This window comes from Pongo pygmaeus, chromosome 3 (genome assembly GCF_028885625.2).
Source record: "Pongo pygmaeus isolate AG05252 chromosome 3, NHGRI_mPonPyg2-v2.0_pri, whole genome shotgun sequence".
Classification (NCBI taxonomy): Eukaryota; Metazoa; Chordata; class Mammalia; order Primates; family Hominidae; genus Pongo; species Pongo pygmaeus.
In genome coordinates this window covers 35,668,452-35,685,865 of record NC_072376.2, presented here as the reverse complement: position 1 = coordinate 35,685,865, position 17,414 = coordinate 35,668,452, and the positions used below count along the sequence as shown (strand labels likewise).

The following is a 17,414-nucleotide window of genomic DNA, read 5'->3' as shown; positions in this document are numbered from 1 at the left end:
CTCTGTTTTTGTGTGTATTTAAGTATTTGCACACGCTTACGTGCACGCCCACAGGCGTGCACACGTGGACACACACACACACACACACACACACACGGTTTTTTTCTAAACAAGTACATTAAAAGATCCCAGTACCAGCATCCACCAATAATCTGTTGTTGTCTTCGTGAACTTTTTTATAATTGCACAGTGTAGAACTTCCTGAAAACCTAGGCAGAAATGTTTGGCCCTCAAAATAAAAGGAAGTACCTCCACATAGAGAGGTCTGGAAACCAGCACAAATCCACAGAGAAGTAAGACTGCTGTGGAACAAAATAAGAACAGAGTTTAGAGCAAGAAGTGCTGACCAATAGTGGTCTCACTTGGAGGTAAATACAGAAATTAGATTTGGAAACAAAATCAGGCTACTACCAATCATGGAAGCAGTGTAGATCTGTAGCTTTGCTTAGCTCAGATCTTTGCTTCAAACCCATGCACATTTTTTTATGCAGCCAGCTTTATATTTTGCTTCTTCATTATTTTGTCAGTTGCCTGCTTCTTAGAAAATCACTCATTTACAACATCAATCTCCTTATGGTTTTTTCAAGGGGAGGGGGGATTGATAAATTTTTCAGTCCTTGACTGGACAAAAGAAGACAGCTTTAGGCCCCTGGTAACCAGATGGATGAATTCAAATAACTCCAAAGAATCTAAGGAGTGCAGACAGATAGAAGGAAGGGGCGTACAGGAATGTGTACAGATATAAAGTGGGCAAAGATCTAGATATTTCAGAAAATATAAATGGAATATATATGGAAGCAGTGAAGAAAAATTATCAAAAGCAGTCTGGAATAGATAAATCTGATTTCTAAATGCATGTCTCTATTTTCATTTTTTACCTACTAAATGGGCAAAGTAGGTGCACCACATGAGGTTGCCATGAGGATTAAATGATGTAATGCACATAAAGCACTTCAAACATGCAAGCGCTCCATAAATCTGAATAATTGTTAAAATGCATAAGATTTTGCTCAGTATTCCAAGTAATTTTGTCAAGAGCAGATGTCCTTGACCCATAAATGCAGTTATGTGGAAGACGCTATTACTTCTTAAAGCAGCTCAACAAATCAAAGAAAGATATACAGCATTGCCAGAACTTGCATTAATATTAACCTCCTCTCTTTATTGTTCCACTTTTAGATTATAATACCCACAGGTTTTGTCACTCCACTTTAATCCTGTCCCTATTTATTCCTGTGCCTATTTAACTCTTAGCATAATTCTTTCTAGGTTATTATAGCAGATTTAAAAAAATCCTGGGCCAGGCACGGTGGCTCACACCTGTAATCCCCACACTTTGGGAGGCCAAGGCGGGTGGATCACCTGAGGTCAGGAGTTCGAGACCAGTCTGACCAATATGGTGAAACCCTGTCTCTACTAAAAATACAAAAATTAGCCAGGTGAGGTGGCAGGCACCTGTAATCCCAGCTACTCGGGAGGCTAAGACAGGAGAATCACTTGAACCCAGTAGGCAGAGGTTGCAGTGAGATGAGATCATGCCACTGCACTCCAGTCTTGGTGACAGAGTGAGATGCCGTCTGAAGAAAGAAAAAAAAAAAAGAAAAAAGAAAAAAATCCTGATATTTTGTTTTGGTTTGGCTTTTTGGGACATAGCTAGAAATAGTTTTTCCAATAGAAAGAGTAATCTGAATGTTTCTGGGAAAGGCCTGGACAGCCACACACCAAATGTCTCCCTCCCAGGTCTTGCCGCAGTTTGTGAAATCATATTAGTCATTCCTTTAAAGTCATGAAAGGCTTCTACTAAATGGAACTGCTAGCTGGGAAGAAAACAGGTAAGGCTTCTGTCAGCTATTAAAACTCCGCCTTCAATTGCTTTTTCAATTTCCCCAGCATGCTTTCATTTATTCATTAAAGAGTTCAGCAAAACATTATTGAATGCATCCTCGGAGAAGGGATTACAAAATTGAATGAGCAGTGCTCTCAGCCCTGAGGAACTCAGTCTCAGAAGCAGATAGTAGAGTATAATGTTAGGAGTGTTGCCATTGAAATCAGATAAACTTGGTTTCAAACAGTAGCTTTGCCATTTCCCCTTGGGGAAAACCTCTCTATGCTTCAGTTTCTTAAATGAAGAAACTTTTATTTAAGGTTTTTTTTTCAATAAATAAGTTAATGTGTAAATGCTTTGTCAAGTTACTAGCAGGGAATAATTTAGTAGGTATTCGTCATTATTATCATTACCATGATTTTTATATAAATAAAAATTATAATGGACCATATGTTTATATATATAATATATATGTTATGTATATTCAAAGTGCTTTAGTTACAGATACAGTGCAGTGTCTAATACTGCCTGGAAAATTTAAAGACTTCTCCTAAAGAGGGGATAATAGGGTTAAGTGTGGAGTCATTGCTGTCACAATGGCAGCCCGTGGGAAGAGTCTTGAAGAGAAGTGAGGCTTTAAGTAGAACTGGAGCAAAATATATTAGTTGGGGAAATGTAATATAAAAGGGTTATGACGATGAGCTGTGGGAGTTTGTAATGGGCCCTATATGCCACGGTAACTGGCTTGGACTTTTAATCAATAGGCATCCAATGAGAAGTTTTGGAAGAGTGATAAAATCATATTTGTTTTTGAGAAAAACCAAGCTGTCAATTGTGAGGAAGGCAGCCTAAAGCAGACAAGGGAACTAGTGATAGGCCTCCAAGGAAAATGTTGCTATCATCTGTGTGTTAGGGCAGTATTAGAGGGACTGAAGATGAAATGCAAGTTTAAACAACATTTCCAAAGTAAAATCAACAAACACTGTATTGTATCACAGGACAGTAGCTCAAACCAGTGTACTGAGAGCAACCTTGGAAATCCCCTTCACGACTTCCTCTGTCTGCCAATATTCTCCTGCCACCCAGTCCCACACACATTCACTCTATCACCAAGACCTGTTGATCTCAAATCCTGAATCTCTCTCTAACTCTGTTCTTTTCTTGCGATCTTTACTGTCATGATCTTACATAGGCTATCACACTGTCTTCTGTGGACTATTTCATTAGCTCTTTATTTTACTATTGCTAAGCTCATCCACTTCTAGTTTATCCTTACAGGCTGTCGTAGTAATGTTGCTAACAAAACTTGATCATATCACTCTCCTAGCTAAAATTTTCCAATGGCTTTCCAATGGCTTGAGCCGTTACTCAAAAGATAAAAGATCAACTTAATTATAAACAAACCAGATACCTATTTCTCCATCCTCAATTATGGCCATACCAGTTTCAAGAGTATCAGTAGATGAGAGATTTTGTTGTTTACTCAAAAACTAAGGGTCTCTGGTTTGCATGTGCTCTCTATGTCATGAAATCAATCAGTTTTTTGGTGAATTTTGACAGAAATCTTGCTTACCACAACTACAGAGTCATTTAGTTAACCTAAGTAAGGAATTAAAGGCTCTCCATAATCTTTCCCCAACTTATTTCCAACACGATATTTCCAAATCTTCCCCTGAAGAAACAGGTGCATTCATCATCCTTTCTCGGAACACATCTTGTGCTTGACCGCTTCAAAGTTTCTACTCATGCCATCTCTCTTGTGTGAAATTCATTGCCCCTTTCTCTCTTCCTCTCCAGACCGTAAAAATTCTCTGCAATCATTTCGCTCCCTGAAGCACCCGCAAGTCACCTCAGTCCACAGGGATCACCCCCTTCTCTGAAATGCCCTAGCATTTAACATCTTACTATTCATTTGCAATTAACAATCAGTTCCTGTCTTTTGCTACTGCTGTATTGTTGTATTCAATTATTATTTATCTCTTGCTTTGTTTTATAACTTTTAAAGTATTTATACTTTATTTCCTAAACTGGACTGTAATCTCCTTGAAAGCTAGAATTTTGGCTTCTATTATTATTATTATTATTATTATTTTTAGGCCTTACAGAATATCTTGTATATACTAGGCATTTTGTGGTTGCTAAATTAACATGTTGACTGATATAATACATCTACAGATGAAAAAATAAAAACAAAAACAGTTGAAGTTCATAAACTAAAATCTGTTTGAGGTAATGAGCATAACTTTTTACTTATTAAATGTTACAATTTTAAGAGAATAAATGCAAACACATCAATGACTTTTTAATTATCAAATTTATTTAGATAGGCAGGAATATCTGTGCTTCGTTTGTAAAAGAAATATCAAAAGCCCTACAACAATATAGTGCCCAATTCCTGTTTAGTTATACTGCCCTCTAAGCAGAGAAAATCTTATCTTTTAAAGCCAAGGGTTGAAGGAGGAAGAAGGAGGGAGGGGTTGAGAGGGGCCAGAGAAGGAGAAAGGGGAGAAGGGACGGAAAAAAGAAGGTGCAGAGGAAGAGATAAGGGGAGGAGAGTGAAGGGGAAAGGAAAAAGAAAAGGAAAAGGGAACAAGAAAAAGGAATGGGGGGAGGAGAAGGGAAATAATCTCTTCTCATTAAACTGGTTGTCAAAGTACTTTCCAAAAAAGAACACAGGATCCTGTTTCTGACTAAACCGGCTTTGTTCATTTTCCCCTCATGTTCCTCTTAGTGACTTGGTCAAAACTGTGGCTTTGAAGGTCATTCTGGTTGCCTGTAGGAAGGTGGAACTGCAGACATGAGGATAACATGTAAGGGAGACGCATGGAGTGCCAGAGTTCTCCCTTCTCCATCCATCCTTCTCACTGGAAAGAGTGAGAAGATTTTGGAAACTTTTAGAGGTTAAAAAATTAACATAATATTTCTACTTACAAAGAACCTAGTGGCTTTCTTCTATAATTGATAGGGGAAGGGACATGATGCACCAAACCTGTTACTGGAATTAACTCTAGTATAGAAAGCATGACACTAAATTATGGAAAACTTAACAATCACAATGTGGCCACTATTCCCTCAAAAACCACAGCAAGAACAAAACAAAACAAAACAAAATCCTGATTTTTCTTATAGGACTTTCTTCTAATGTGCTCTTTCAATCTGCTTTTTAAAATACCTAGCAATAACATAATAAGTTCCATTTGATCCTTGAACCCTAATATAATTTTGTAAAATTACTGCAACTGAGAAGTCTGAGTAGAATTAAAACGCTTGTGAATGTAAATATTTTTAATGGTTCAGGATCATCTCATTTATCTAGTCAAAATTGCTTTGGTATTTCATATTGTTGGAAAAAATAATATAGGAACAACATTATCCCTAGCAGAGCAATGAGATGGTAATGAAATCCAAAGTGGTGAAAGTGGCGATTCTGATGAACTGATTCCTGCACTGCCATCTGCCTGCTTCCTCCCTTTGACACAGCAAGTTATTTAATGTGGTGAAAAAGAAAGTGTTGAAGCAGTATCATTATTTACTAGAAATCACATGTCAGGAGTTCAGTTTAAAAAAAAAAATAATCCAGGAAGTTCAGGCTAAGCAAAACTTGGGTCAACAGATGGCTTACGTAAATGTGTAGGTTAGGTTTTACTGGGAAACTCCAGCCTCGAATAGGTGACAGCAATAAGATCTGGAGCCCCTCTTTCCTTCAAAGCAAAACCTCCAAGTAGGAGGAAGGAGTCAAAAGCAGTCACAACCCAAGCTAGCACAAATAAGCAAATGGCCTACAGTCACCTATCTGGTGTGACTTTAGACGCACGCACACATGCACAAAATATTCTCTCCACCCCTTTCCATCTAAAAAACCTTTGAGAGTTTTTTTGAAATTTGCCTTGTTTCTGCCAAAATACAATTATGTGCAGTGTGAACTGAATTTACTTGAATATTTTGTGAAAGGAGAAAGGCTGAGGTACAACTTCAGAAAGGTTTAGTGGTGAATCATTATTCTTTTCAGCCACATATTTTCAAATATATTGTTTATGGGATTATTTTCAGAAGATTATATGGAATATGAAGTATCACCAGGACCCTTACTATCTTACAAACCTCATCATCTTTCTGTGGCCCTCACATGTGAACTGACCATCACAGCCTTCCTTCAAGTCCTTGACTTGAAATGCGTGCCCATCTCGGAGTCTTGGAACTTGCTGTGTCTCCCACTTGGATGCTCTCCTGGCCATACAGGAAGGTTCTGGTCTCCGGTTGCTCCTCAGCCCAGTAGTCCCCTCCACAGTGAGGTCTTCCCTAGCTATCCCACCTACCAACTCACACCACCAATTCTGTTCATCTTCTAATGCTAATTTATTTTCTTCCTTGGCACTTCTCACTTTCCTCCTCACATTTTTGGTCCATAAAATGCAAGTTCTATTTATATATACCCATTCACTAATGTTTATTGAGCATCTAACTTATGCCTGACACCATTCTAGGTACTTCTGATTTGGCAGTGAACAAAAAATGTTCCCTGTCTTCACAGAGCTTACTTTCTAGTTACGGAAGATAGGGTTTTTCTGCAAGAAATGTACAAATGAAGAAATACATGTAAAAACAGAGAAATGATTTAGAGGAAAAAAAATAGGGCAGATTAAAGAGGATTAGGAATGTCAGGTTGTAGGGGTAAGAGTAGATTGCAACTTTAGAGTCAGGGTAAACCACAGAGAGAAGGTGAAGTTTCAGCAAAGAACTGAAGGAAGTAAGGGTAACAGACATGCAGGTATCTGATGGAAGAACTTTCCAGCAAGGGGAATCACTGAAGGGGTGGGTCGCCCCTCCACACCTGTGGGTGTTTCTTGTTAGGTGGAACGAGAGACTTGGAAAAGAGAAAGACACAGAGACAAAGTACAGAGAAAGAAATAAGGGGACTCAGGGGACCAGCGTTCAGCATATGGAGGATCCCACGGGCTTCTGAGTTCCCTTAGTATTTATTGATTATTTGTCGGTGTTTCTCAGAGAGGGGGATGTGTCGTGGTCACAAGACAATAGTGGGGAGAGGGTCAGCAGACAAACACGTGAACAAAGGTCTTTGCATCATAGACAAGGTAAAGAATCAAGTGCTGTGCTCTAGATATGCATAGACATAAACATCTCAATGCTTTGTTAAGCAGTATTGCTGCCCGCATGTCTCACCTCCAGCCCTAAGGCGGTTTTTCCCTATCATCTCAGTAGATGGAACGTACAATCGGGTTTTATACCGAGACATTCCATTGCCCAGGGACGAGCAGGAAACAGATGCCTTCCTCTTGTCTCAACTGCAAGAGGCATGCCTTCCTCTTATACTAATCCTCCTCAGCACAGACCCTTTACGGGTGTCGGGCTGGGGGACGGTCAGGTCTTTCTCTTCCCACGAGGCCATATTTTAGACTATCACATGGGGAGAAACCTTGGACAATACCTGGCTTTCCTAGGCAGAGGTCCCTGCGGCCTTCCGCAGTTTTTGTGTCCCTGGGTACTTGAGATTAGGGAGTGGTGATGACCCTTAAGGACCATGCTGCCTTCAAGCATTTGTTTAACAAAGCACATCTTGCACAACCCTTAATCCATTTAACCCTGAGTTTGACACAGCACATGTTTCAGAGAGCACGGGGTTGGGGGTGAGGTCGCAGTTTAACAGCATCTCAAGGCAGAAGAATTTTTCTTAGTACAGAACAAAATGGAGTCTCTTATGTCTACTTATTTCTACACAGACATATTAACAATCTGATCTCTCTTGCTTTTCCTCACAAATCACTAACACAAAGACCTAAAGCAGAAGCAGGTGTGGTATATTCCAAAAACTCAAGAGGGTCACTGTGGTTGAATAAGTGAGGATGCGAGTAGAGCATAGAACACCTTGGAGTCAGTGAGGGCCAAGTTCACACGGAGCCTTTATTCTGATGGAAGCTGGGAGCCACTGAAGGGTTTGGAGCAGAGACATGAGATGATTTGACTGATGCTTTGAGGCAGTAGTCCCCAACTATTTTGCCACCAGGAACCTGTTTCATAGAAGACCATTTTTCCATGTTGGAGGGATGGTTTCAGGATGATTCAGACAAGTTACATTTATTGTGCTCTTTATTTCTATTATTATTATATTGTACTATATAATCAAATAATTATATACCATAATGTAGAATCAGTGGGAGCCTTGAGCTTGTTTTCCTGCAACTAGAAGGTCCCATCTGGGGGTGATGGGAGACAGTGACAGATCATCAGGCATTAGATTCTTGTAAGAAGCACACAACCTAGATCCCTGGCAGGTGCATTTCACAATAGGGTTTGCACTCATACAAGGATCAAATGCCGCCACTGATCTGATAGGAAGCAGAGCTCAGGCAGTAATGCAAGCAATGCAGAGTGGCTGTAAATACAGATGAAGCATTGCTCAATTGCCCAACGTTCACCTCCTAGTTTCTAACAGGCCACAAACTGCTAGCATTTCATGGCCCAGGGACTGGGGACTCCTGCTTTAAGGGATAATTCTGCCTCTGAGTTGAAAACATGCTATAAAGAAGAAAGGGAAGAATAAGACCCTACATACCAGGACACCACCACTATACGTTGAGCCTTTGGGATACACTGTTTGTTGAATTAATTAATATATGAATGAATGAACTACAGAGGCTGAAGAATAACAGACACAGAGATCCTCACAAGTATGAAGTAAAAAGTGATATGTCTTGTCATCTTTATGAATCAGACACAGCATATTAACATCACACTTTATAATTATGTGTGGTTCTATGCCTATAAACATATATGTAAATATTTACTGCTTGTTCTCTGTGAAGCACTTTTAATTTTGACAAACACCTTCACCTATTTTATGCTACATGTATAAATATCCACAGTGTCATGTTCATTAATGCCAAGCTACTGCTATTAATTAATGCCAAGCTACTTCTATTTCCTGAAAAATAGCACATTCTAATACTGCTTAGTTGAGGTGAATTTTTTAAATTCTGATGAAATAAGTCTCATCTTGCAAAAATAAATGTCATAGTTTCAATTCCCATTTAGTTATACTAGTTTGAAAAGAAAAAAGTTCCCACAGCCACAGATTCTTTTTCAACCTGACAAACTTATTTCTGAAGACTTTGGGCACAAGAAAGGGCTCAGAGAGCGAATCTGGAAAGCCCTATACAAACCCATCTGGGATAAAAAGAAAGCACAGATGGCCTATTGGCAGTAGATTCATCTATGAAAGGCAGCAGACATTTAAATGTACTATTTTTAAACATGCCAATATAGTTTCAGGATTATCCATTTCAAGGTTGAGTAACTGTAAGGTTTGCAGAAATTATCTTGTTCATCTAGTTAGTCACAAATATTTATCAAGCATGTACTATCTGCACTGGCAATACAGAGTTGAGCTGGACAGCGTCTGTGCCTGCGCAGTTTGTTGCATGCATTCTCAATTTTGATAATGTCACCCTTGGGGAGAGAAAATTCATCCTTGGGTGAGACACAAAAAGGCTTACTCTTTTAGATGTATAAAACACAGATATATAGTACATAAACAGACACACAGTATATCTGTAGTAATAAAATTTCACAAGGAGGGGTGATTAGAAAAAAAATATTTCAGAAAAAAAAGACTCCCTGAAAAGCCATTACAGCAACAAGGGAAGGAAACAAGCAAGTGGTTGTCATGAAATATGGTAACTACAGTGACAGGGAAAGTACAAAACGCTGTAGCTCCATATACCAGGATCACTTAACCTGCTACAAAGGAGGAGTGAGGGAAGGCTTCCTTGGAGAGGTTGTACTTAAGCACCGATGTGAAAGAGGTTCAGTAAGAATTACTCAGGCACATAGGTAAGGAATGGTGTGTTAGAAGCAAAACAGAGAAGAAGCTGATGCAAAAGTACTGGACAATCATACACACAGACTTTTACTGAGGAAAATCTATACAAACCCCTAAATTATCTATGTTGGCTAATTTGGCTTGACTAATTTGGCTACTTTTATAAAGTCAGGCAACAGAGAAAACACTAATAAGTGAAAGCTGAATTCCTATCACATTTTTGGACTTCACGTCTGTCCTCTCTGACACAAGGGCCTTTCTTTCCATGGTCTGCCGTCATCTCAGTAAGGCCCTTACCACCTCTTGCCAGAGAATTCCAGCCATCCCTAGCTTGTCTCCCTTTCATCGTCTCATGGCAGCAGGCAACATGAGGCTCTCTGGAAATAATATGCCAGCTGAGCTGCCTGGAGAGCAGCCCTTATGTACCCCTCTCCACTCCAGATCTTCATGCTGATCCACATCAATGCCTTAGCCTGCCAGTTAAGAGTTTGTAGAATCAGGCTCTAAACTACGGAACAGAGAGAATTTGAGTATTCCTTCAAGTCAATAGTTCTTAAACTTTTAGAATCTGGAGAAAGCTATAGACCTCCCCTTATTCACCAAGTCATAGATATTTAGGGTGCCTGCTATGTGCCAGGCACTGTTCTAATCACAGAAGAAGGAACCTGGAGAGAATACACAGGGTCCTTCAATCATGGAGTTTGCTTTTTAAAGAAGCAAAGGAAAATAGAAAATATATGAACAAATAAATCTAAAAATATCAATGATGAGTGTTAGGAAGTAAATCGAGAAAGGGTAACAAGTTAAAAAAGTGACTTCGGATTAGGAGATAAGAGAATAAGAATTAACAAGTGACATCTGAGCTGAGCCCTGAACGATAAAGAAGCAGCTATGGTACTATCTCAGGGAAAATTGCCGCATGCATAGGTAACGGCCGTATGGTGCAGTCTTATGGTGGAAATGAAAATGCACAGAAGAGGCCGGGCATAGTGGCTCATGCCTGTAATCCCACCACTTCGGGAGGCCAAGGCGGGCGGATCACGAGGTCGGGAGATAGAGACCATCCTAGCTAACAGGGTGAAACCCTGTCTCTACTAAAAATACAAAAAATTAGCTGGGCGTGGTGTCGGGTGCCTGTAGTTCCGGCTACTCGGGAGGCTGAGGCAGGAGAATGGCATCAACCCAGGAGGCGGAGCTTGCAGTGAGCCGAGATCGCGCCACTGCACTCCAGCCTGGGCGACAGAGCGAGACTCCGTCTCAAAAAAAAAAGAAAGGAAAAAGAAAATGCACAGAAGCAAAACTGATAGTAGATGTACACCAGATTGGCTATACTGTCATCAAAGCCTCATTCTCAGTATCAAAGGCTTAATAAATTCCTCTACTTATGCATGCTTCCCAGGAACCCCGGGATCTCCCCAAAAACAGCAAGTAAAGTTAATGACGCCAGGAGCCTATTCCTCTGTACTGAGGGCTGCTTTCAAGTTCACTGGTTGGTGTCCAGGTCATATCATTTGTTAAATATTTCTATTATCTCTGTACTAAAGCATAGTATAGACATCATACAACGTCAAAGGTGTACCTGGATGCCCTAAAATCCATCTTGTATCTTTGACTGATAATCCTAGCTTTATGTGCTAAGAAAGTGACAGCATAATAGCCATTCAACACACAGGAAGCAGATTTCTTGGCTCTGAATTTTAGCTCTGCCATTTACTTAGCCATGAGAACCTGGGCAAGTTGCCTAAAATTTCTGTGCCTCAGTTTCCCATAAAATGAGAACAATTATGTATCATGGGATTTTTGTGAGGGTTTAGTGATACAATGCATGTAAAGTATTTGAAAGGCCTTTGGCATATTAGACATTATCACAATGGTTATTACACAACTTGTGAATTCCCGCTAAGCTATGCTTACCGCCCCAGTCAAATGCATTATATTTTCTCCCTCTAACTTGCCTTTTTTCTTCATTTCCACTGGCTGAATTTCCACCAACTTACAAAGCTCAGATAAAATGTCACAAACACCACAAAACTTCTACTGGTTACAGATTATAGAAAAGCCATTTCCCTTCTCTGAACAACTATTAGTACCATCTAGTACATCTAGTACCAACTATTAGTACCACTGTTTATGTCACCTAAATATAACTTCAATCAGTTACTATCTTACAACTTAATTTTGTGTATTGTTTTGTGTACTTATTCACTGGATTATAAATTCATTTAGAGAAGCACTATTCCATAGACATATAATTTGAGATACATATGTAATTTAAAATATTCTATTAATACTTACTATATAAAATGTTTAAAAAATAAAAGAGGAAGTTAATTTTTATATATTTTATAGAACCTAATATAACCAAAATGTAAATTTACCAAGTACTATATAAACAAATTATTAATGAGATAGTTTATATATTATTTGCACTGGGTCTTTGAAATGCAGTGTGTATCTTAAACTATTATTTGTACTGAGTCTTTGAAATGCAGTGTGTATCTTAAACTTACTGCCCATCTCAGTTTAGACTAGCTATATTTCATGTGCTCCATAGCCACATATGGGCAGTAGTGACCATTCAGAAAAACACAGCTTTAGGGCATGTATTATCCTTTACAGCTCTGTATTTATCACAAAGCCTAGCGCAGCACATCCCCTATCTCAGAAGTTCAATATTAATATTTGCTAAATTACTTTATTGATTTATTTTAAATCAGTACAAAATCTAACCGCATGGAAAACACATTTCTGCTAGTCATAGACAAAAAATATAAACATGGGAAAATGATTTTAGCTTTCTTTAAAGAATAAGAAGTTTGTTTTTACCTCAAGATTAATGAAGTAAATTTTTCAGTTATATTTCTTATTAAAAAGGTAGTTTAGATTCACCAAGTCCTGTTTCACTGAAAGAAACTGTAATATACAGCAATAAAATGTATTTATTGTGTGTTTTACATATTCAAAGAAATAATTTAATCCTACTTTCTGACATGAGTAAGAATTTTAGGCAAACATAACTCATGAAACAAACATGCAGAATCTGGTAAGTTTCAGTGTAAATATTTTGAGGTCATTTTTCTCTTCACCATGACTTTTCCTTAAAATGATGTGCTCTGAAATGTATTTTTTTCATAAATGATTTTCCAGTGACTCAGAGGCAGTTACAGAAAATGAATGACATTATTTTCATAGTTAGCAACAACATGCTGTGGGGACCAGACCAATCTGAAGCATTCTTGTTAGAAAGGCTGATATGAACAAAAGGAGAAATCCTAACACATTTTCTAATACTCTAAAATTGGACCTACCTACTCCTTCTTTATTATCTCTATTCTTACCTTTTCTTTTAACTGTATTTGTCTCTATGACTGAAAAACTGATTGTGTTACAGAATTATAAATAATTAACAAAATGTAGTAATTAGAAAAGTAAAATAACTCACCTTTGGCAATTTCAATGGTAATTTGCAAATTGGCAACTGAGAATGGTTTTCATTAATTACGACAGACTGATTCAAATTGGGGACTATCTTTCCTTTAGGTACTTTATAAACAACAATGGTGCCTTTATAATGAGGGCAGCTATAGTTTCCAAATTCGTCCACTTCTTTGATTTGGAGTTCCAGCCTAGGTTTTCTTTGCAAGTGAAAAATAAGTGTGTAGTCTTTTCCATAATCCTTCCCGTTGCCTAAATAGAAGTAAAATGTATTTATTACCATTAAGTTATCTCACTTTGGGAGGCCGAGGCGGGCGGATCACGATGTCAGGAGATCGAGACCATCCTGGCTAACACGGTGAAACCCCGTCTCTACTAAAAATACAAAAAATTAGCCGGGCGTGGTGGCGGGGGCCTGTAGTCCCAGCTACTCGGGAGGCTGAGACAGGAGAATGGCGTGAACCCAGGAGGCGGAGCTTAACAGTGAGCGGAGATCGCGCCACTGCACTCCAGCCTGGGCGCTAGAAGGAGACTCCGTCTCAAAAAAACAAACGAACAAAAAAGATGTGTCACTTTGTGTTACTTAATTTTAAAAAAATCCAAATAATTATTTTATTTTAAAAATACGATTACAACTTTTGTGTATCATTATCTTTTGTCAAAACCTAACCTAACAAAGGAGCAATAGGCAGAGACCTTGTAGATGACTCAAAAGATTTCTCATCGGTTGTTGGGCCAGGTGCTCTCTGGCTGCTTCTAAATCAAATAATCTTTAGCTTTTCTTTCTCTATTCCATTTTGATATAACCAGAAACTACTTGAAATATTCAGCTTTTGCAGCATTTAGAAAATTATTTTCACCCGTTGAGAATTATCTTTTTCCTTTCCCCTAACTATTCATATTGTGACCTCACAATAGACATTCTAGAACTGCACTCTCCTATAACATGTGGCAATTGAAGTTTAAGTGAAAATTAATGAACAGTAAATAAAACTAAATTTAACTCCTCAGTCATTCTACCCATATTTAAAAGTCTCAATGACAGCACAGGCATAATGGCTACCGTAATGAACAGCACAGATATAAAACACTTCCACAAGTGTGGAATTGGACAGTGTTGATCTAGAACTTTCAGGTGTAATAGTTATTGAATTTGTGTTACTGAAATTTCTATGAAAACCTGACAGATTCTCCTAAGATGATAATATATAAATGTTTTATCAACTCCTTACTGAAAATTCTAGAGCTTTTGTGAACATAACCTTTCACTTATTGGGTTTTATCATGACAGTCAGGATATTTCACCTTGTTATTTCAACAGTAGAATAAATACTACCATGTTTCCTAAGGCAATATATGTCTACATCAAAATTTGTAAAATTTGTAGGAAGCTATAATGTAGCACTTAAGATAATATGTCTTGGATGTATAGGTCTAGGTTCAAGTGCAGCCTCTATGATTTGTGTATTCTGTAATGTTTATCTGTTAATATTTGTCCATTGTTTTTCATATCTCTGAGCTTCTTAGAGCCTGAGCTTCCCTTAGCTTCCTTACCCTTAAAACAGGAGAAACAAAGCTTAACTCCTAGGATTGTTTAGGAAATGAAATGAGAAAATTTGGATAAAATAATTGTCATAGGATCTGGCACACAGTAAGTGCTCAATAAATGACAGCAATGATAGAAAATGATAAGAGGCAGGATTCTTCCACTATTTGGAATTTGCATGCAAAAAAAAAAAAAAAAAACTCAGATTGTTTAAAGAAATGTCAAGGTGAAGCTTTTTTTTTTTTCTTTTTTTTTTTGAGACTGAGCCTCACTCTGTCACCCTGGCTGGAATGACACAGCTCCACAGTGGCACAATCTCAGCTCACTAAAACCTCCATCTCCCAAGCTCAAGCTATCCTCCCACCTCAGCCTCCCAAGCAGCTGGGACTATAAATGTGGGCCACCATGCCTGGCTAATTTTTATTTCTTTTTTTTTGTAGAGACGGGGTTTCACCATGTTGCCCAGGCTGGTCTCGAACTCTCCTGAAGGCAAGCAATCCACCCTCCTCGGCCTCCCAAAGTGCTGGGATTACAGGCATGAGCCACTGCATCTGGCCAAGATTTAGCTTTCATGTCTACATGGAAACTTCCTTCGGCTACTGTAAGCCAGCATACAGTTGACTGCCCAGAGTTCTCCCTCATGGAAAACTTTCCATTTTGCCCAGTGAACAAAGACTTCAGTGAGAGACGTAGATGATACCATGACCCTTCTCCCGGTCCTGACTGCTTGAGGTCATTTTGGTGATTTTTCTAAAGCTCAGTTAAATCTAGAAATAGAATAACTCCAGATTACAGATGGTGTAGGAGTAGATCCCTTTGCAAAAGTTTATATTTGAGAGGCAACCTGGCTACCTGGAAAAAAAGAAAAAAAAAAGATTCCTAGGAGACGAATGACTAGCCAGGGTTTGTCTTCTTAAGAGTGTCTCACTTTGGTTAAAAAAAAAAAAAGTAGATTATTTGGGGTCATTTAAATGTTATCTAAATAGTAAATTAGGTAAATTGGGGGTTCCAGCTTACTGGAGTAACATCTGGCTAACTTCTGTTTCCATACTACTAGAGTGCTATCAAGAAAACTTTTACTACTTTGGTCCTTGTGGAACACCAATTAGTAAATTTCCCCTTCTATCCCTTGAAAGACATTATACTCTCTGCCGGGGGCACAATTATTCATAAGAAATGTTTTACACAGAGGATATAAGGGTTGAGGATGAGGCATAGCCACATTGGTTCAATTGAGACCTAAAATGTATACCAATTTTTAAAACTAAAGATCTCTAGGGCAACTCTCTAAAGATCACATTTATATATGAAGTTGGGGTGAAATTATTGAAGATTTACTAGTAGTAAATAGCATAATCATCATGTTGTAAACAGAAACCATTATGTAATTTTTTAAAGTTGGAGTTTCACTGTTGTTAAGGCATAATAATATATTTTAAAGACTCCTGGTCCCCGAACAAAAAACAAATCCAAAAAAAGAGAAGTAGCATGAAGAAACTGCACTACTCTGTTTTTTTTTTTTTCTCCCTCACTGGCATATTTAAAGGGGAAATAAAAGAAAAACTCGTTCATTCCATACCCAAAGTGTAAAATTAACCACTAGTTGACCTTTTGAGAATCTTTTTCTTTTTCTCAATATCTTAAGTATATAGTCCCCTAGAAGTGTCTTGAGATAGTAGCTGTTTAGTAAATACTTGTCGTGTAAAAAGTTCCAGAATGTACTTATATTTTGTGGATTACCTGCTGTCCCTTATAGCAATATATTTTCTTCTCAATAATGGGCATTAAATATTTTTCATTGATGACATAGAAAATACAAATGTAAGAATAAATGTTTTTGCTTAGGGAAGTCAGATTAAAAAAACTGAAAGGGCTAGCAGTCCGGGAAACCAGAAAAACCATGTGAGAACCACTGGCTCAGTGTATTTCTATATTGTAACCCATTCCGCACCAGCTCTACCTCTAAGCCATGCCATTTTTTGCCTGGTTTACTGCAATTAAACAGTAACTGGTCTCCCTGCTTCTCCTCTTGCTCTAAAGCCTATTCTCAATGCAGTTGTAATCTAATTCTGATCACTTCTCTGCTGAAAACCCTTCATGTTTCCCCAAATTACTCAGCAGAAAAGGCAGTCTTTCCAATGGCCTACAAGGCATGATCAATTCTCACCTCATCTCCCACAACCTGTGCTCACTCCCTCTGATCCAGCCATCTCAGGCTCCCATGTTTCCTCACACACACAGGGCAAGTTTCCACCGAGTTCAGTGTCACTGGCAATCCCTTTACCTGGGATAAACTCCCTGAGATAGGATTATGGCTTGCTTCCTCACCCGCTTAGAGACTTTTTTTTTTTAATGTCACCTTTCCAGAAAGGTCTTCCCTGAGATAAAACTGTAAGCCTGCTACTCCCTTTAAGATCCCCCTAACCTTTCCCTGCTTTATTCTTCTATAATTCACTTTTCAGCCCAAATTAAGCTATGCATTTTATTTACTTATTTGCTTATTCTCTGTCTTTCTTCATTAGATTTTAATATACATAAGGTCAACAAATTTTTGTTAAGCAAATTAAAGAATGGTTATTATATAGGTGTAGAGATACATGTAGAGATACATCCTATAGAATATCTAGAAAAATCACTTCCCTGGGCCAAAGGGCATTCAGGGCAACTTTAAAAGCCAGACCTCACAGGGCATTACTAGATGTTATGGATGATGCCATGGTGTCAGTATATAAAATCATATTAAAACACTTTCTGGATTTTGTGTGCAGTGG

General features: G+C 38.3%; 1 protein-coding gene across 1 annotated transcript in view; it reads right to left on the bottom strand.

Annotated features, from left to right (window-relative positions):
* Nucleotides 1-17,414, bottom strand: part of DTHD1 (death domain containing 1) — a 66,788-nt gene that overhangs the window by 18,997 nt on the left and 30,377 nt on the right. The window contains exon 8 of the mRNA XM_054485288.1: nucleotides 13,105-13,349. Within this exon, the coding sequence (XP_054341263.1) occupies nucleotides 13,105-13,349 (245 nt within the window). The remainder of the gene's footprint in view (nucleotides 1-13,104; nucleotides 13,350-17,414) is intronic.